The sequence below is a fragment of the Lepidochelys olivacea genome (genome assembly GCF_965140295.1).
Source record: "Lepidochelys olivacea isolate rLepOli2 genome assembly, chromosome: 1".
Lineage (NCBI taxonomy): Eukaryota > Metazoa > Chordata > Testudines > Cheloniidae > Lepidochelys > Lepidochelys olivacea.
Genome location: NC_140411.1, coordinates 344,372,874 through 344,394,356, shown reverse-complemented (window position 1 = coordinate 344,394,356; position 21,483 = coordinate 344,372,874). Strand labels below are relative to the sequence as shown.

General features: G+C 51.2%; 1 protein-coding gene across 1 annotated transcript in view; it reads left to right on the top strand.

The window, feature by feature from the left end:
• Positions 1 to 1,343: 1,343 nt before the first annotated feature.
• Positions 1,344 to 21,483, top strand: part of PFKFB3 (6-phosphofructo-2-kinase/fructose-2,6-biphosphatase 3) — a 100,784-nt gene continuing 80,644 nt past the window's right edge. The window contains exon 1 of the mRNA XM_084651877.1: positions 1,344 to 1,483. Within this exon, the coding sequence (XP_084508003.1) occupies positions 1,468 to 1,483 (16 nt within the window). The 5' untranslated portion in view covers positions 1,344 to 1,467. The remainder of the gene's footprint in view (positions 1,484 to 21,483) is intronic.

The window sequence follows — 21,483 nt, the reverse complement described above, 5'->3', positions numbered from 1 at the left end:
CCTAGGCTGAGTAATGCACTGGCCAGGGGCCCCAGCCAATCTGGAGGCCCTGCAGGAGCACTGGAAGATGTGTAGAAGTGGGGGGAGGCACCAGCAGGGGAAGTGTGGCCCTGCGCCTTGCTCCTCCTCTTCCTCGTAATGCCCCACCCCCTGGACAGGCTGGAAGCCAGAGCCAGGGCAGGGAGCTCAGGCCACTGTGGGGAGCCTTGGACCCTTCACCGGCCTGGGGGGCCCAAGAGCAGCCCTTGGACCATGTCCCCTCCCCCCAGGGCACATTGTCCAGGGCAGCTGGAGTGTCCAGAGCTCCTCCCAGGGGCCAGGCTGGCTGGCTCTTACTAGGGCCTGGCTCCAGCTTCCGGCCTGGCCTGCGGGTGGGGCCTTGGGAGGGAGGAGGTCGAGGAGAAGCAGGTTGTGGGGCCCTGTGGTGAGGGGCTCAGGCCCACCTCAACCCCCCCACTGGAAAGAGGCTGGTGCTGCTAGCAGGGGCTTTGCGCCTGCCTAAGGCTACGCCGCCCAGGTTCAAAAGTGAGCGCCAGGCCTGGCCCTCCTTTAAAAATGAGAGAGAGAGAGAGAGTGTGTGTGTGTGGGGGGGGTGCATGGCTCCCGAGGACTTCCCCAGTTCTTGGGCCCCGGGGAAGCAGGTGCATGGCTCCCGAGGACTTCCCCAGTTCTTGGGCCCCGGGGAAGCAGGTGCATGGCTCCCGAGGACTTCCCCAGTTCTTGGGCCCCGGGGAAGCAGGGGGCCCAACTGTTCTCTGTGCCCAGGGTAAATACATAAATCTGAAGCCACCTCTGCCTCGGGGCTGAAGCCAGGCAAATATTAAATGAGGAGACTGGAGTCCCCTCTCCACAGCCTCGGTGCATGGGCAGTTTCTGCTCCCCGGCCTGCTTCGCTGTAAAGGTCGACTGTCCCAGCCATGCCTTGGAAAGATGCCCGCCCTGCACCCCAGGCAATTGTCCTCCCGGCTGCAGATAGTTCAGCACCCGCCAACATCCCTCCCGGCTCGATGTCCCGATTTTATAGGGACCGTCCCGATTTTGGGGTCTTTTTCTTATTTTCTAACAATGCTTAGCTGGGCACCAACCCACTGCATTTGCCTCTGTAGCGCTCTTTTGTGGGCAGGGGGGGGCACACAATTACCCCCCCCCCCAGTCCTGAGTTTTCACATTTGCTGCCTGGTCACCCGACTCCCTGCCCTCCCGATCTCTGCAGACCGAGCACCCCTGCCCCATGCGGCTGCCAGCTCTGCCGGCGGCTGCGGGGAGAGACGGGTTAAAGGGCTTAACTTCCTCCTCTGCCTCCTGCCGCGCTCCGGTGACGCCGCTTGCAGCCGGGACTTGACCAAGTATGTCAGTTTCCCTCTGAGAGACAGACAGACGGACGGACGGACAAGCCTCGCCGGCAGGGGGAGGCTGCGGAACCCAGGCGTCCGGCTCCGAGCGATCCCTGTTGCCGCGCGGCTCATCATGCCCTTCCGAAAAGGTAAGGGCGCCCCTGCGGGCACATGCCCCTGCCCCTGCCCCCCTGGGTCGGCAGGCGAGGCGTGGCCCTGCAGCGGGCTCGGGGGCTGCAGGAGGGTTGAATGGCAAAGAGGAGGACGGTGGGATTTGGGGTGCACCCCCCCCCCCTCCAGCTCAAGGCCGGGGCTGCGGGAACACTGGGCGCCGCTGATCTGGGGGGGCCAGGGCCGGGCTGCTGCTGCTGGTGGTTTCCGCGCTGTGCTTAGGGGGTGGTTTGAAAAGCTGGTTGGCTTCCTGTTTGCTTGGGCTGGGATTTGACTGTCCGCCTTGCCCTGGGCTATGCTGCGTGTGGGTACAGTGTGTGAGTTAGTCACACACACCCTTTCAGCTAATAATAGGTACATCAACTGATCAAGGTTTAATTGACTTAGAACAAGCACCTGGGATATATGTATTTCCTATTTGAAAGGCGCTCTCTCTCTCTCTCTCTTTTTTACTGCATTGGTCGCCTTGATTAACCGAACCGCTGTTGTACAGTTCAAGTACATCTCTCACTGAAATGGGGGAGCCAGTCGTTTGAAAATGGACAAAGCAATGGAAAAACATACAGTAGGGATCAGTCCTGCCTTGTTGTGGGATGGACTTTGGCCACTTAGGCTGAGAGGACCTGGCTAGTGTGTGTTGTCCTTGCTCTCTGCTGGAGAGAATCAGAACTGCTCAACTGTGTGTCATAGGACCTAGACTGCTAACAGAGATTCTCTTCTAGCAGGGGACTGGGCTTCTGGAGCCGGAGGAGCTGAGTTCTATCCCAGAAACCACAGTGAAATTGTCATAATGTGGCAGTCTGGAATTCCTAGGTGGTTGTGGATTTATTACAGGGTTGAATCCATCCCCATTTCTGTGAGGTTCCACTTCAGTGATTGACTGAAGTCAGTCCCGTCTGCTTGTCCCAAAGCTCTGCAGGCCAGCATGGGGTTAAAGTGCTATGGGGAACGGACACAGCTTACAGGGGACAAAGGCACCTACTAGCTGTCTTGTGAGCCACTCATAGATAAGTGTAGGAGTGGTGAGTGCTGCAGAGGGAGTAGATTCTCATCCTCCTGGGGCTGCTGCGATGCAGTGCCTTTACTTTAAGGGAAGCTTTACTGTGACGCTGGAGACCTGCACTCAATTTCGGGCTCTGCCAGTGGCCTGCTGAGCGACCTTGGGCAAGTCACTTCACAGCCCTGTTCCTCAGTTTCCCCATCATAAAACAGGAATAGTGACTACTGAGGTCCTCTGCAAAGTGCTTTAAGATCTCGCAATGAAGAGGGTTATATAAAAGCTAGGTGGTATTGTTAGTAATTCCCTTCCCATGTACACCCATGTTAGCTCTGTGTGCCAGCAAGTTCTGTGACAGCGGTGACATCCTAGCATGGTGCGTGCCGGGATGCAGAATGGGAATCGGGCAGGACATCTGTGGGAAACCAAAAGGAAGAAAACCCCAGTACATTTCAAATGAACATTGTACTGCTCCTCTCTGAGCAGACGCAGTGTAGCATATAACCCCCAAAGGCTTAATCTTTCCAGTCGCTGGTCGCCTTTTAAAAATGAAGGGCCACGTTCTCCTTTCATTTAACCTGGTGTGTGTCAGGAGTAACGCCAATGAAGTGAGTGGTGTGAGAGGAGAACTGGACTCGCTGTCTCAAGAAAGTGGGATTGGACTGCAGGTATGAATAATGTACATACTTATTCAAAGGATTAGTACATCAAAACACTTGTGACATAAGCTTCTCTGGGAGGAGAGGGCTCTATTCTGGTGTCCCTGCTGCCAAAACAGCATGACAGTTAGATCTGCAGGCAGAGTTCACCCAAAATGATTGAGGGGACGACTGATCAGGAAAGGCTGAGTTGAATACATAAAGTTTGGTTGAGTGATAGCCACGGGGGAAATAGTCCCTTCAAGCAAGTGTAGTATCTAACCCTACAGCGCTGCTCAGAGAAGGGACTGGTTAAGGTGGTGTAAAGAGGAATTAAGGGATGAAATTGAGAAAGGGGAGTTTCAGGCTGGATGGTGTGTGTGTGTGTGTGTGTGTGTGGGTTGGGGGGCAGCAGGGCTGGGGCATAGGATTTAAAGTTTATGAGCCTCCATCCTATCCTGCTGTGAGCTCTCTCCTCCCCAACCTTTTAAGCAGCTCTCTCTTTCTCACTCCACCAGATCAGCACAGCTGGGCTGTTTGACAGGAGGCGCATTGAACAGAGATGATGACCCAGTGTGATAAGAGTGAGACAGGGTAGGACAACTGCAGAGGAGAGGCCTGGAAAACTGCAGTAAAATACTGATACCGAACTTGTGTGGGGAAGACCAGGAGAGGCCTGAGGAAAGATGGGGGTGACCCAGAGGGAAAGGGAAATGTGGGGAGAAGAGAACTGGTTCTAAGTGTCAAGGTGATCAGGGTGTGTACAGGCTTGCTTGCAGGCATGTTAATACAGAGCGTGATCCCAGCCTAGGAGTGTACTTCTGTTCCTTTCTGAGACTCGGAGCAGCATGTGCCGATTTACATCTTTGTGGTTGGATTGGACAGCCAATTTCAGATTTGTATATGTATTGTCAGGTGAAGGACAGAACCGTTTGTAACAGACTGAGAAACACATGAGCCTGCGGGGAAGAAAGACCAACGGGTCAGAGAATGGAGGCCGGACTTTCAAAAGTGCTCAGCACCCAGCGGCTCCCAAGGAGAATGATGAGGCTTGAGCACTTGTGTTAATCTGGGTTTTTTGTTCAGGTGTCTAAATGGGGGCTGAACTCTTATGACAATCAGGTTGCTGGCCCGCTACTGGTGGGGGGGGCCTTTGATCAGAGAGAGGCTGCTGTACAAAGGGACCTTGGCCCAAGGATCAGCCAGTCTTGCAATCTCCTGCACTGGAACTGTGAAAGAATACAAACCTTGATTTCACAGTAGCAGCTGTGTTCCTCTGTATCTGCAAAAATAACAGGAGTACTTGTGGTACCTTAGAGACTAACAAATTTATTAGACCATAAGCTTTCGTGGGCTACAGCCCACTTCATCGGATGCATAGAATGGAACATATAGTATAGAAGGGATAGATATATATACACATACAGAGAAAGTGGAAGTTGCCATACAAACTGTAAGAGGCTAATTAATTAAGATGAGCTATTATCAGCTGGAGGAAAAAAAAACCTTTTGTAGTGATAATCCAAGATGGCCCATTTAGACAGTTGACAAGAAGGTGTGAGGATATTTAACATGGGGAAATAGATTCAATATGTGTAATGACCCAGCCACTCCCAGTCTCTATTCAAACCCAAGTTAATGGTATCTAGTTTGCATATTAATTCAAGCTCAGCAGTTTCTCATTGGAGTCTGTTTTTGAAGCTTTTCTGTTGCAAAATTGCCACCCTTAAATCTTTTACTGAGTGGCCAGAGAGATTGAAGTGTTCTCCCCCCAGTTTTTGAATGTTATAATTCTTGACATCTGATTTATGTCCATTTATTCTTTTACGTACAGACTGTCTGGTTTGGCCAATGTACATGGCAGAGGGGCATTGCTGGCACATGATGGCATATATCACATTGGTAGAACCTTGATTGTGTTTTATAAAAACCCTACTTCCACATACATATTTAAGCCTGGCACGCACAGTCCTTGACAAAGCCAACCCTGTGAGGGAGAAACTGCTGCAGGTTGGTTGCGTCACTGCAGAAAAACAACCCAAACTCCTCCCAACCAACCCCTGCTTCCTCTTAGCATACGTGCAACATAAGTGTCAACCCCTGACACTTAGTATGAGCCTCAGGTGACACGTGACCAGGATTCATTACCGAATTTGGTCCACTGGTTGGATCATTAGCTTCCCCGGCCCGGGCTGGGTACTGAAAGCTGGTCCGTGCCCTCCATCACCTGATGAAATTGCAGAGCTTTGCTGGGGTACAGTTAAAAGAAAGGATGCCACAACATTGCTGACTTTTCATCTCTAACCTTGACTGGGTTTAACTGGACTTTTTGCAAATGTTATGTGCCAAGCTAAGCTTGTGTGTCACTGCAGTGGAATATCAACACTGTCTCCTGCGGGAAGCGGGGGATTATGTTCTGGTTTTGCAGGATAATGATGATCAGTGGCACAGGGCTCCGTGATCATCTCTGCGATGTTTAGGGCCCAGTAGGAGCCTTCCTGCCTTTGTTTCTTTTTGTTGCGGAGGGAGATAGGAGGAAAGTCACAACTGCTCTCTTAAGATGAGGGCTAGAGCTTTGTAACATGGCCGCCTAACTGCCGGGAGTGTATCTCTAAGGTAGATCAACTTTTTAAGAGCCAGGACATAAGCCAGCCACTAAGTGCCATAGGTTAGTAAGATGTTTCCCCTGTGGCCATGTTATTGCACAATCCTCCATTATGAAGGCACTAGTCACTGCGGGATGCAGGATGCGTGTCTCCTCTGGTAAGGAAGTTCCAGCAAGAGGAAGATGGTGATACCGGCAAGCTTGGAGCAGAGCAATAAGCCCTTTCTTCCTTCAGCAACAGGGCAGGGAAGCTGGCTGCAGTATCTTCCCCTGACAGCAGAGTGCCCACCCAGCCTTCTTAGACATGGGTTTTCTGGGCAAGATGCTAATGTAGCTTTCAGAATGGGTGCAGAGAGCACCTTGGCAGGGCTGCCTGCGGGGGATATGGATCAGCCAGTGGTCTTCCCCCAGGTTTCCTTTTGCCATCAGAGAAAGATACTGGCATCCAAGAAAATGCGTACAAAAATAATGTCATTTCCCCCTTCCCTCACCAGACACACCCCACCCCTAGACAGTAGTGAGGTTCAAGTTGTCTTCTTTGTGGCAGGTGTGGTCCCTCCCTCCTCCTCTCCACACCCCAGCCTGTCTATCTGTGGTGGTGATACCTGTCCACGCTTATGTGCCATATCTGTGTGAGATCAGATATACCTACAGCACCCACAGCTTTGGCATCATGAAAATCTGGAGATTTTTGAGGCAGCCCTGGAAGCTTATGAAATTTCCTCCTTCCACCCATATCTGAGGCTAGGGGAGTATGAGCCTTAGGTCATAATTGGGATTATGCCTCCCTTCTCAGCTTCTGGCCTCGAGCAGAAGGGGTATTGGGTGAGCCATTGTGCGGGATCCTGCTGGCTGCACTCTTTTTAAGAGTCCTCGCCAATTCCCATTGTGGTCAATGGGAAGTCTCCTGTTGAACTCAGTAGGAGTGGGATCATATCCTACAGGAGGAGACCTGTACCAGTCAAAGTCCAGAATGCGAGCTGACCGGGTGCTTCAGTGTGCAAATGTTCTGGCTGCCAGAGGAATAGGCTGTGAATGAGTTCCCCAGCTACTTCCATGTTAAGAATTGTCCCTAAACTTCTCCTGATCTCAGTAAGTCCAGACTGACTTCAGTGAAGTTACTCCAGAATTACATGTGGGTGACGGGTCAGATCTGGCCCTTTAAAAACACTGAATTGGAACCGATCTGGCCCATCCAGGCCTGAGCTCCATGCGCTTACTGAGTTAACGTTCTAGTGGCCTCTGTGGAGTGGAAGCTGCTGAAGTTTTTCAGTAGAACGTCACTTTGCTTTGGGCTGGCAGCTGAAGCGTGGTTGTGCCTGAAGAATGTTCAGGTCTACCAGGAAAACCCAAAGTACTCCCAAAAATGATATGCTGTTTGGACCTCTTCTCTGAGTTACTTCAGAGCCAGCACCCTAGCACAGGACTAGGGGACGCTGTGCTACTGAAGTAACGTCATGTGCATGGGATGGAAAGATCTGAACAGTTGAAAACAAAATACAAGCAAACAAAACCAGAGAGTAATGAGTGGGGATAGAAAGTAGCCAGGATACTAAGGCTATTTCCCACCTCTGTTCAGGCATTATATTAGCTGTGCTCACCACCACAGCATCTGAGTCCCTAATTACTCATTTGAGCTGATCTGAGATTTGTCCATCAATTGAGGTCTTTCAAGATTGGCCGGGTGTCTAACGGAGAAGTTATGGGCTTGATGCAGGGAATCCCTGAGTGAGATTTTTCTGGCCTGTGTTGTGCAGAAGGTCAGACTAGATGATTGTAATGATCCCTTCTGGTCTTGAAGCCGAGGGCAATTCCCCTGGCAGTTTAAACTGGAGAAGTTATTTTTTTTAGACCCTCTCCTGTGTAATGAGGCAGGTGCAAAACCGGTGCCACGTTTTCACGGTTGAGATGGCTCCTTTTTAGTGCTGGGCAAGGTGATGCGTTTAGCTACTGCTCAAGCATGTTGGGGTCTGTCTCATCCGATGAAAGATGCTAAATGCACATACCATATCATTGTTGCTTGTACATTTTCTGGATGTCCACAAGTCAGTGCATGCTGTGCTACACTGAACAACCACTGTATGTCATCGCAGTTCCGCACAGGCAGCCATGCGAGCTTTTACCTAGCCGCAAAGTGTATTTCCTTAGGAAGACAAATGGAATGGTTTCAATTTCTGTGGCACTTCTTTACTGTCTATGGCTAAAGCACAAGACAGGGAATCAGGAGGTTTGAGTTCTCCTCCCAGCTCTACTAATGAGTTGATATGTATCCTCGGATAAGTCACTTAGGTTGGTATTTTCAGGAGCCTGAAGAAGCCGTACCCAACTCCCGCTGAAAGACAAGGGGTTCCTAACTCCCCTGAGGCCACTGAAAGTCACAGACTCGGTTTTCCCATGTCAAATGCCGGTGATAATATCTACCTTCTGGGGGTGCTGTGAGGGTTGATTCATTAGTTTGCAAATCATTTTGAGATCTTTGCACGGGAGGTGTAATCGGTGCTCAGGTACTACAGTGATGAGCAGAAAAGAAAATGCTAGATAGAGGCACACAGAACTATTAGAGCTCAATAAAATCAGCAGATAAGCCACTTTGCAAACCCAGATTTCCCTTGCTCCCTCCCTCCCTGCTTTGCGACCTGAGGGTTGCCCTCAGGGAAGCATGTCCCAAAAAGCTGCTTCTGCTAAATTGGACCAAATCTTTGTTCTCTTAGAGGTTCTCCCCTCCCCTACCCCGTTACCCTCCCAAAATGTCTAGGGAATTTTGCGTAATGTTGCAGGCGTGATTTCTGGGGTGGTTCAGGCCCCAATTTAAAGGTGTTTGCAGGGAAGGGCAGGAAGATGGATTTGCCTTTACAACAATGCTCCTGTTGCTAGAAAGTCTTGCCCCATGGGGTCAGAGAGCCGAATGCTTGTTCGCCCGATTTCTGCTCTCCGAAATGCACGTGTAGCCCTGGCGGTCCTCAGTGGGATTGGGGGGTGCTGTGGGTGTAGGGTGACCAGATGTCCCGATTTTTGGGCCTTTTTCTTATATAGGCTCCTATTACCCCCCCACCCCCTGTCCCGATGTTTCATATTTGCTGTCTGGTCACCCTGTGTGGGTGAACGGGAAGCCGCGTGGCCAATGGGCCTGGAACACGAGACGCCCCAGCCCCCTAGTGAATTAGAGCCCTCTGATTGGCTGCCCACCCCCTTTGCCCACCTCTTGGGGCAGAACAACCAATCAGTGCTGCCGCTGGCAGAGAGGGCTCTCGCTCCCATGGCGACCTGAAGCCGTGAGCAACGGGGACAGGACAGTGCCTCTGTTTTCCCCCCACCCCGGAGGGGTTGCGGGGGTGAAGAGCCCTTGGAGCTGCCCCGCAGCCTGGAAGGGCAAGAGGGGGCCCCACTGCAGCCCCCCAGGCCTGGAGAGTGGGGTGAACAGCCCCAGGAGGAGCAGAGGGGGGAATGAACTGTGGGGGTGGGGATTGCGGGGGGGGCAACACTGGGGGAGGTAGGGGCTGTGGGGGGGTTGAACGGGTGGGGCAGAATTAATAGCTGGGGAGGGAGAGATGTTGGGGTGAGAGCTCCTGCAATGGGGGCCAATAGCCCCTTACCCCATACAATTGGGAGAGTGGGCGGCACTAATTTTCTCATACACACACCATGGCAAGAGGCCCAAATCAACTGACAGACCAAAGAAACATGTTATTGGCTTTGTTTAAAAAAAAAAAAAAAAAAAAAAAGATTTTTAGGGCCTGACTCAAGGCTTTTGATCTCTTCATAGAGTCCAAGGCCAGAAGGAACCATTGTGGTCTTCTAGTCTGATCTCCTGTCTAACATGGGCCAGAGAACTGCCCGCCCCCGCCAAATTCCCAGAGCAGGTTTTTGTGGGAAAACATCCTGTCTTGATCCAATGTGTTGAGGCTGGCAATGCTGATAAAGGGACAGGGCCAAGCCAATGCAACACTCAGGTCCTTCCTCCACCTGCGCTGTCCTCTCACACGAAGCCATGTGCTCTCCAAGTTCTGAGACATAATTGTGCTATAGCTCCCCTGTTGGGAAATTGTGCATTGTAGCAGGGTGACAAAGTCTGAGGGTAGAATTTGCCCTTCTTTAGATCTTCACTAGTACAATGGTCAGATGTGTCTTTGGCTATATTCCAGTTTGATGTTTTGTTTGGTTGTAAAGCTCTGTGGGACACAACCCGATGTAGGCTCATATGCCATTGTTTTAAATATCCAGATCATCCTGTGCTTCGAATGTCAGCTTTTAAAAATATTTTGCACTGGTGTCGCATTTTCCATCGAGGGAGCTTACATGGGTGTACGAATGCTAATGAATTAAGCTCCTAACACCCCTGGGAGGTCAATGACTTCCAGATGAGGAAACTGAGTCCCATAAGAACAGGCTCCTGGGATGTGACTGTGCCCTGGGTGGCACCCTCCCAGGAGCGGGATGGGCGATGAATGCTCAGCATCCCACAGGATGCAGGAAACTCATGGCAAAGCCAGACATAGATCCTAGCTCTCCTAAGTCACAGGCCTAGGGCTTCACCCCCAGCATCATCTTGCCTTCAATAAATATGTATCCTGAAAGATTATCCACCGAACTCAGTGATCACAGGCTAGAAAGTCCCCTTTCTTCCCACCTCCTGATTGTGCCAGTTACTTCCTTGCAGCTGTTTGCTTGGTGACAGGTAGCGAGTAACACCCTGCCTACCCTCACCCCTTTCAGGGGAGGCCTTATCTTTCCCAGTGTGGAAACAAGATTAAGTGGGCAGCCCAGAGAGGAGGATTCCTTTCCCTCCCATCCACTGCCTTCTCCCTCAACTCTTCCTTGGGAAGGTCTGCACACACATAGCCCTCTGCAGCCTCTTTCTGTGAGAGGGCTGCTGTGGGGTTAAGCCTTTGTTGGACCAGCTCTGGAGTAGGGGTAGGGCACCAGCTATTCAGGGCCTGACTCCGATGTGCTGAGCGCTGCTAACTTCCATAGGCTTCCCACCTTGCTGTAGTAAGAGGGGACTCAGCCTACACTGGTTACATTCATCAGTGTCATGAGCCATGAGATGTTAAGGAAACATGGGAAAGGGGCTGGATAACTCAGGATCTTGGTAGCACAACACAGGTCCTTTAGGTCGCTTGTCCAAAGGCAGTACCATCCAATGGCCATTAGCAGGCTCTTGCAGATAGTCATGCGGTGCTACTGTGTGATAAACAGCGACTGTGTTCCATCACCGACGTGGCTGCATTTCAGTAACGGCTGAAGCAATTGCTGTGTGTATACGTACCCCTAAAAGGTCATTGGGAGACACCATGAGCTATAGGGACACCATCAGATGGAAAGCAAGTCCATTAAAAAAAAAAGAGTTAAAAGTAGCCGTTGCCCTTTATATCAAGGGTGGCTGTAAAGGATTAATGAATTATTAGGATGTTTTAATAGACTCCCACAGAGCAATAGATTGCTTCTATCCATCTTCTGTAGCACCTTCCACAGCTGTTCTTATAACCACGTATAACACACATAATATTTCTAACTATTAATTAACCTTTTAGAAGCTATTCATAAATGAACCTTTTCCGTAAAGTGTGGCCAAAGTAGTTTTATGTCCTAGGCCGGCCCCTGCCCTCCCTAGCCCCTGCCAAACTTTATGGACCATTAAAATCTTATGTTTCTTAGCTGTGCCTTGTGCTGTCTTGGAATCTGGTAATCACCGAGGGGAAAGTTGAGCTGAGCTGTTTATAAGACAGGTTTGTTATTTCCTAGCCTGGCCCCTGTGGGGGAGCCCTGTCAGTTGTGAGCTGCCTGTCTGAAAGAGTCCCCCCAGTAAACTTGGAGGGCATGCTACAGCTCAATAGCAACTATCCCCCAGATAGCTTTATTCTAGCTAGCTCTGGTGAGGAGCAGTGAGGGGGGAGCTCGGGCTGGCCTTGTGAGTAATTATCCCGGGTCCTGGGCCGGTTTGTACAGCTCGTGCTGAAGCGCATGCTGTCATGGCTTCACCGCTCCAGAACCAGAGCCAGTGAGGTGAAAGCAAGCTGAGGGATGCCTACCCGAGCTGCAATTACCCTGTGATTACAGGGTAGACATAGGCTTTATGGCTTGATAGCTGGATGGTGATTTACTTGCCTTCATTAATTTGGAAGATGGATCTATTGAAATATCTTTTTCTTAACCTATATCAAACCACACCACAGATCCAGAGATAAGAGGCTTCTCCCTGAGCATTCGCTGCTGCAGCAGAGGTGGGGCTGGAAATCGGGCACAAGTCCCTAAAGGCAGATGGTTGTCACGTAAACATTTGGGTTCTGATTCATCCTTGCCTCATGAGTAGATATGCAGATATGCAGCCAGCCTTTAAAGGAGCCTGACAAAGGAGAGGCTCCCACGCCTCTTCACCTGCAGCATGCCTCCAGAGGTGGATTAGCATAAAAGAAAAGGAGCACATGATTTCAGAGGGAGTATGGGGGAGGATTTAAAAGATAGCAGCTGTCAGCGCTTGATCATGTCGCTGGGGCCCCTGCTGTATGACAGTTGGGTGACGCATGCTCCCTTTGCATTCAAATTCCACTTCACGCTTTGGAGGGTCTCAGACTGGCCACATTTTACTCCTCTAGACTCCCTCGTTTGGGGTTTATTTTTCACGTCTCTCGTGCTTCTATGGAAGGACTTTGCAATGGGGCTTCATTGAGATATCTGGGGTAAAACTCTGGCCTGCCTGGCTCAGGTGAGCTACAGGAAGAAGGTGACTCGGGGAGCTACTTCCTCCCTGTCTCACCAAAAGCAGGAAGAGGGCTGGAGAGTCTGGGGGAACCCCGGAGTTCTAGGATTCAGGCCCAGCAGCACCCAAAGGAGGGAGGCCAGACCTCAGCTGCTGTTGGCAACAGTCACTAGGGGGCAGCACAGACTGGAACAGTGGTGGTGAGGAATGCAGCAGCCTGCATTGAGCCAGGGCCTCCCCTGAGCCAGCCTGCTGCGGAGGTCAAGCACCTTTCCTGGGCCTCCTCTGCTGGCTTCCCCCTTGCAACCTCAGCATGCCTCACAAGAGGGAGGTCAGAAAGCCTCTGGTTTAATCTCTGTCATTTAAACAGTGCCATCTTGAAAGCCCTGAGCTTGACCCACCCCAGTGAATCTCAGTCACTAACGCCTCTCAGAATAGTTTGTTCCCTTGTCTAATCCCATGCTAGCCTCACTGAGTGTGCTATCTGCCATGGGACACTTGTGGGTGGTTTAAGTAGAAAGGCAGTGTGGTGTAGTGGGTAGAGCACTGGATTGGGACCCAGAGACCCTGGATTCTGTTCGTGGCCGTGTAACCTTAGGCATGTCCCTTCCCCTCTCCAGGCCTCACTTTCTCCTCCCACCCTTTGGTTGTTTGCCTTGTCTGACTAGACTGGAAGCTCGCCAGGGCAGGACTCCCTAACAATGTGTGTGTACAGCCCCTAGCACAATGAGAGCCCAATCCTGGTTGGAGTGTCTAGCTGCCATAGCCATACTGCTAATAATCCGTAAAGGTGACTGTGACTCTAGTGTGCGCTGTCAAAGAGGGAACATTACTGAAGGTACAGAATCTGGGCACCTCAAGTCTTTGTGCTACAAACACTGGTAACATCTGCAGGGTTGTCCCTGCTGGTTCGTCACAGCCGGCTTTGTTTTTCCAGCAAAGCTATTGGGTGTGAAGTTCAGGACAGGTCAAGATGAGTAGGGGACATGTTTGATTCTGAGCAGATAGCTAGTTACAGGGATGTCAAATCCCATTCAGCACCACTAAGAGGTATGATTTGAATTGCTTGAGGCCTCAGTGAGCTTATTCATTTATGGCATGAGTGTCCTATGTACCGAATATACAGGAAAGCTGGTGACTGCACCAAGGAGTGAATAATCTACATCAGGGAGCGGCAACCTTTGGCACACGGCCCATCAGGGAAATCCTCTGGCAGGCCGGGACAGTTTGCTTACCTGCAGCATCCGCAGGTTCAGCCGATCGCAGCTCTCACTGGCAGTGGTTCGCTGTTCCAGGCCAATGGGGGCTGTGGGAAGTGGCGTGGGCTGAGGGATGTGCTGGTCGCCGCTTCCTGCAGCCCCCATTGGCCTGGAACGGTGAACCACGGCCAGCTGGAGCTGCAACTGGCCAAACCTGCAGACGCTGCAGGTAAACAAACGTCTCGGCCCGCCAGCGGATTTCCCTGATGGGCGACGTGCCAAAGGTTGCCGATCCCTGATCTACAAAGACAGACAATACAGCTCATATTTTATCTATGGTATTTCTAACCCTATGGCATCTGTCGGATGTGCACTAGCTGACTAGACAGTGGGCTTATCACAAATCAGTGAGTAGTTTTTGTTCCCCCCCACCCCTTTGTCTTTTTCCTTTTTTTTCCCCTAGGAGTGCTAGGCACTCAGTCTAGCAGATCAGCATTGGAGGATTTCATAGATATTATGTTTGAGTTGCTAAGTCCCTGGACAGTAATTTTAAATATGTAATAGTACTCTGCATTTCTTATCTTCAAATTTTTTACAAACATTAGTTCAATTAGTCCTACAAATCCCCTGTGAGGAAGGGAAGGCTTATTAGCTTGAGTTTACAGATGGGGGAAAACTGAGGCACAGAGAGTTTAAGTGACTTATCCAAAGCCACAGAAGTCTGTAACATCCAGGATCAGGACTCTGGAATTCCTGGCTCCCAGCCCCCTATTCTAACCACTAGACCACAGTTACTAAATTCTGCTGCCTTTTTTTCTCTGTCTATCCTGTTATGTTCAGTTTGTGCAATCTGATAGGTCTGGCGTCTGTATTTCAGAAATTACTGGCACTGAAGAGATGGATCTTAACTGTTGGGCTGGGTTTTTTTCAGTGGTGCTGAGTCTAAGATGGATCATGAAGATGCAAATGCTATTCTGGCCTTCCCAGTGCTGCTCACTTGGGAGCAATAAACCTCTTCTCCTTTCTGACCCTGAAGGGTTTTTTTTAATTATCATCTTTTCTCACTTTCCTTTGTTTTTTCCAATGAGAATTTAGATGTGAAACCCTAGACTCTGAAACTTCTGTTAATGCTCAGATGGGGCAGCGCATATAAACTCCCCCCACTACTCCCTGAAGCCCGACCATTGGGGCCCATTGTCCTTGGTCCATTCCATCCTAAACTTCTCTGAGACTGCCAAGAATGGGGCCGATAATGGTGTGTGTGTGTGTGGCAGAGAGATGGATGGATGTTTCTCCACGTGGAACTGCATTGAAGCCCCTTCTAGTGATTGTCTCCCTCTAATTGTGGTTTCCCTTTCTCCCTTCGCCACATCTTTGAGTTCTTTTCCTCCTCCTTTCTTTTGTCAACCTCTCCGCCTCCTTTAGATTTCTTCTTTCTCTGGGCAGTTCATTTCCATTCCCTCTCCCTCTGTTGACTTCCTTTCCTTTGTGTCCCTCTGTGGATTTACCACTCTTCTCCTGAATCTCCAGCTGCTGCTTCTGAAGCCAACGGGTGGAAATTTACCCATTGGTAGGAACTGCCAGGCTGTGTCAGACCCTTGGTCCATCTAGTCCAGCGTCTCTGACAGTGGCCAACCCCAGCTGATTCAGAGGAAGGTGCAAGCAACCCCGCAGTTGGCACATGTGGGATAATCTGCCCTCCATGAAGGTCTCATCCTAATCTCTAACAGAGTTTGGTTTAAACCCGAAAGCATGAGGTTTTCTCTCCCTCTTTTTGTTAGCAGTAGCTATTATAATGCTGGATATTCTGGCTATCCATGTAAACATTCAATCCCTCTTTTCACCTTCACAATTGTATCTTGTTTTCTGCAGCTTCTCCCTCCCTGCTACCCGTCAGCAACAAGTGCAGCTGGCTGTTGCTCTGTTTATTTCCCACTGCTGCTGTTGGTGGTTCTTGCTGGCTGGGTTTCCTGCTGCTGACAGGAACGGAGTGAGCCGCTGATTGATGGGATCGTTCTGTCATGCCTCTGATCCAGTCTCCCACAGATCCCGCAGACATTCCAGACTTGGTGAATGCACTCCCATGTGCAGACAGGGCACAAACAGTGGGATTTGATACTGCATGTCAATACGTCGCTGTCCCGTCAGACTTACTTTACCTTGCTGATTGCTGTTATTTTGTAGCAGACGTACAGTACCTCTGCACGTGCCACCCACGTGTTGTATCTAAAGACTGTGAGAATAAATACACTGATTGCTTCACAATACCCCTGTAAGATATCCCTATTGCACAGATGGGGAATTGAGGCACAGAGAACCCAAGCGATTTACCCAAGGTCACAGAGACAGACTATGGCAGAGCAGGGAATTGAACTGGATTCTCCTGAGTGCTAGACTAATGCCCTAATCCCTAGACAGTCTTTCTTGTCTCCAGGCCCACCCCTCTTACTCCAACACTCTAACACCCAGGTCGGCTCCAGAGTCCACTCCTTGCCTTACTTCAGCGGGGAAGCAGGAGCCAGGTGGAAGATGCTGTTGTTTAGTGTGGCTGCTGGGTGTCTTAATGTGGCAGAAAATAACCAGCACAGGTGGCATGGAAATTCATAGCGGCCTTGGCAAGGAGAAACCAGCTACTCATACAGTGGCTGCTTCTCCAGTGCTGGTTGAGGGTGTGAGTGAATTGCCTGCAGGGGGTGCCAGTTAATTTCAGTCCCTTGGTTTTCCAGCACCACCCAGTCCCTCCCCTCCTGGATAACTCCATGAGGCTCCGGCCTGGTACTCCCCCTTCTGATCACGCCCGCTGGGAAGCTCCATCTTGCTCCCTAGCTGCAGCATCTCCCATTGCCTTGCCTCCCCTGCCCTCACCATGAGGCTCCTGATGCCTAACTCCCCAGGGCAGGTCTGTTGTGCTGGACGGTGGAGTTCACGGGCAGGGCTGCTTTCTGGGCATCCTCTCCTTTGCACCATGCGTTGCACTGACTGGCCATGTGGTGGTGACGCCATGTGTGCTGAGCTGCCATATCCCTGTAATAATTAATACTTAGCTCTTACATCATGCTTTTCATTAGCAGAGCTCAAAACACATTTTTAAGGAGGCTGGTATCCTTATCACCCCATCTGTAAAATGGGGAAACTGAGGGACAGAGAAGGGACACAACTTGCCCAAGGTCACCCAGCAGGCCAGAGCTGCAAATAGCACCCAGGTCACCTGAGTCCCTGCCCAGTGCTAGACCACACTGCCTGTACATGGCTCTGGTCTCATCTGCACTACCTTCTGGCTGGTTATTTTGAGAAGCAGATGGGGTTTGAGAAGCGGTAGAGAGGGCAGCATAAAACCCAGCTTGTGGCAGATTGGCCATAACTGGGGCAGAGTTCATGATAACGCCCTGAGTCCCATCATGGTAGCTGCTGTTAGCTTCTTCCCCGTCCCCCATTATTTTGTCTCACTGTGAGCCATGGATTCTTTAGGAGGCACAAACCCAGAAACTGGCTCTAAACCTGAGAGACTGGAGCTGCCGAGTCACTAGGTGGGACCTGGGCTCTGCCTGTTACTCAGCAAGTGCATTCCAGGTTTTGCTGTTGAAAGCGGCCCGCTGAGGGGCACGGGAGAAGGTGCTTATAAGGTCTTTTATGTTGTATAAAGAAGGCCTGACTATCACAGGCGCCAACTTTCCTTAGCGCCGATGAGTGCTCGTGCCCCTCCGCCCCGGCCCCACCTGACTCTGCCCCCTCCCCGCCCCTATTGGACCCCTCCCCAAATCCTCGCCCTGGCCCTGTCTCTTCCCCGAGCGTGTCGCGTTCCTCCTCCTCCTCCTCCCCCGTCCCTCCCAGCGCTTGCTGCGCAAAACAGCTATTTCGCAGTGCAAGCACTGGGAGGGAGGGGGGAGAAGCAGGACGTGGCAGCGTGCTCAGGGGAGGAGGCGGAGGTGAGCTGGGGTGGGGCAGGGAGCTGCCGGTGGGTGCAGAGCACCCACCAATTTTTCCCCGTGGGTGCTCCAGCCCTGGAGCACCCACAGAGTCGGCACCTATGGGTTTGATTATTGGTATGAGGGTAGCACACAGAGGCCCCACCTGAGATTAGGGTGACATTGTGCTGGGTGCTGTACGGACATGTAATGAGATACAGTGCTGGCTTCAATGAGCTTCCAGTCTGAATAGCCAAGGCAGGCAACAGGTGGGTGGGGAGATGGAGAGACAGAGAGGAAGTGACTTGCCCATGGTTGCACAGCAGGTCAGTGGCAGAGCCAGGACCCTCTTTGGCACCCCTGGCCATTAGACTCTGCTGCCCCTTGCTGCTTGTTTCTTCACTTAAACCTCAAATGCCAAGTCTTCAGATTTTTTGTGTGGCCTCTCGCTTTTCAGAGGCCCTTGTGGTTGATTCGGGGATGAGCACTGTTAACTCTCTCCCACCTTCGTTGCAGAGGCCGTGTTGACTCTTTCACAAGGAGTGTTTTCCTTCGGAGTGATAGTGGAACTGGTGAAAACAAGGAAATGGAATCCAAGCATTTTAAGCAGTTTGACTCCAAATCTCCTGCCCCTCACTGAATGACGTTTCACTTCCATGGCATATGTAGTTTCCTCATTCCACAGCTCTTACATGAGAGCCTTCCAGGGATGGGCAACTCTAAACTTCTAGGTTATGTCTATGCTGCACTGTAAACCTGGGCTCAGACTCAGGTTTGAGCCTCCAAGCCCCTTCTGTCCACACAGAAATCAGTCTGACTCGGGCCAGGAACCCTTCTGGACTCAGGCCTGAGGACCCTACTGGGAGAGTGTGTGAGAGCCCAAGTCATGCTTAGATCTGGTCCAAGCGCTGTCAATTTGCAGTGTGGACACAGGTCATGCCACAGACCTATGTCGGAAGGTCTGTTTACTGCAGTATGGATGTTCGCACAGTTGTGAGGGCCAGGGCCAGCAATTGTAAACCTGGGTTTTACAATGCAGTGTGGACAACAGAGCACGGGCTTGGAAATGCCTGAAACCACAAGCCCGGGTCCCAAAGAACCATCTTTACAATGCAGTGGAGACATACCAGTAATGTCCAGACAAGAAGCAGAAAAAACACTTTCTTGTTCGTATGGGATGGGAAATATACAGACCAAGCTCCTTACTGACGGCCTCACCGCGCCTCAGCCATGTGGAGAGCCCAGACTTGGGGCTCGCCCAAACTATAACCCCATATGGCCTGTCCTGTTACTAATGAATACTGCAACGCAGAGCTTCAAAAATCAACCCCCTGATAAAAACCAGGGCCAGGTATGTTCTGCTCAGGTGACCTCTGACCCTTGGCATATGCCAGGTCTTTAAAGGTGAGCGTGGGGCCAGCTCCCTGGGTACAGGGCCCTATCCAGGCTGCAGCCGGCCCTGGAGGCAGCACTGAAGGGGTTAAGAGATTCCTATATACCACTGGAGTGGGCATTCAGCAGCTGAAATGTGAAACCCACCCTTTTCTCAGTGCCTCCCCACACCCTAGGTAACTTGTTGTAAACTTGTTTATCAAACTGGAACTGGAGTGAGCCTTTAACGGGGGATTTTTGCAGCGGCGAGGCAGGTGAAAGCCTCACAGTTCTGGGAAAGTTCCTCTGCTTGGCGCCTGGCAGGACCCTGCCTCTGCATCCCAAGAAATACAATCGTTTTAGTATGTAGGTAAACAGCCGGGGCTGCTTGGGGAGCTCTCCTCCCCCTCGGCCATGTGAGCACTCCAACCACAGCACTGGCTGTGCATGCCCTCTTCACATGTGCAACACGGGAGGAAATGATGTTGGGCTCTCCTCTCCGTCCCACCCCCAGCTCTGTTAATAGCTCTGATAAAGCTCTTCTCCTCCCTGGACATGTGAAAGGGTCATGAACAGTTATTGTTGCTGCTTCCCTGCCTTGTCTGCTTGAAAACTGATTTCCAGGAAACCTTGGGAACAGCTGTGGGTGGTAAACAAGAGGAGAATGAACACCCTGGTGCATTAATGTTTTGCTGAGCACTTGAGGGAGAAAACATAGATTTTTCAAGCTTCCAGGCTTCAGCAGTGACTTTCTTCTAAACTGCTGCTGTCCTTCGAGTGTTGCAAAGTACATCCAAAATGGCATTTTCAGGGCTTGGAAATAGCCCCCATTCAGGAAAGTGAGGATTTGCTTTGGCTGAAGTCATCAGGGATTTACCTCTGTTTGAAGCATGGGTAAGGCCTGATTAGTTCAGTTGGTGCAAATGCTGGCTTGCCATTTTCTGTGCTTCGAGGAAGGATTGCCAAGTGGTTAGAGCACTAACTTGCCACTCGGGAGAGCTGGGTTTAATTCCCTCCTCTGTCACAGACTTTCTGTGCGGCCTTTGGCAAGTCACTTAGCTTCTGTGGGCCCCAGTTGCCCATTTGGGCAATGGGGATAATGGCATTGCATTGCCTTTCAGGGGTGTTGTGAGGATATGTTCCTTGAAGATGGTGAGACAGTCAGATACTAGGGTAATGGGGGGCCATATAAGTACTGTATCTAAAATGAGCGGTCAGCGAGGGTGTAGCTGCTGCAATAGCTGACCGCTGATTGCTGAATTGGAGCTGTTGCTGGGCACCAGCAAAACCTGGGAGAGTAAAGAGTACATCAGCCCTGATGTTTTCATGCTGACCCTCCATAGCTGATGCTGCTGTGGCTTCCTAACTTCCTGCATCTGGTATAAGCAAAAGTTATAACCAATAGTTTTAATCTCTCGGTTGCCCGTTTGAATCCAGGCTGGTGCGGGTAGTGACAGACAGTCATTCTGCATGACGGAGGCCTATGTGAAACGAGTTGTCCGTCCGGCCAGTTCCTCAGACAAAGCATGACACTAGTTGGCAGCCTTGTCAAAAGAGTCAAGGACTGGTCTGGGCTGTGGAGGCTGATTATCCTCTCCCCTCTGGAGGTGCTCCCACTGGGGCAGGGGGCAGACATGCATCAGGAGGGGACAGCATGGGGGAAGCTGGCTCTGTTGCTGCCGGGCGGGTCTAATTCTGGAGATGAGTCGAGGATGTCAGGTCAGCACTTTGCAACAGTGCAAAATTCAGTGTAGAAAAGACTACCATACCAGCGGAGATAAAGTGTTCCTTTAAGGTGCCCCTCCTTTCAGTCTTGGGTTTGATGCTAGCGAAAATTTTCCATGATCTTGTCTGTGCTTAAGTTTAGAGGATGCAGTAGAGAGATTTTTGATTGTTAGAACTACTACTGTTTACTTGGTTCTCCTTTGCATAAGTGTTCAATATACTGAAAGGGAAATCTGTTTCACACGACTCCCTGAATCTTAAGCATGTGCTAATTTGTTATTGCAGGGTCCTCATGAGGGCTGGATGGATAATGCTGCGGGGCACCCTGCAGACACCAGCATTCCCCTCCCCACAGAGTCCTGTGGGGCAGCCGCCAGCCCAGGCATCAGTCCTTCTCTTCCCCACAGAGCCCAGCCATGGGGCAGCCCCCATTCAGACACCAGCAACCCCCGCCCCACAGAGCCCAGCCGCGGGGCAGACACCAGCACCCCCTTTCCCACAGAGCCCAAACACGGGGCAGCCCCTGGCCCAGACACCCCTTCCCAAGCCTTTACTCCTCCCAACTTCTTTACTGTCCTGGGGGAGGGGAGGATATGGTGTGATGAGGCCCTGCCCTTCCTCACCCTTTGCCAGAGCTGGGTCTCCTAGGCTCTGTCCCGTCCCAGGAGAATGAGGATCAAAGTGTGTACAGTCTCCAGCTCTACCAGGCTGGGTGCTCTGCTCACTGCGAGCTGGGCTCTGCAGAGTCCAGCAGCCCCCTACTGATGGCCAGAAATTCTGCAGGGGAAACAGGGAATTCTGCAAAATTCTGCATTGCGCAGTGGTGCAGAATTCCCCCAGG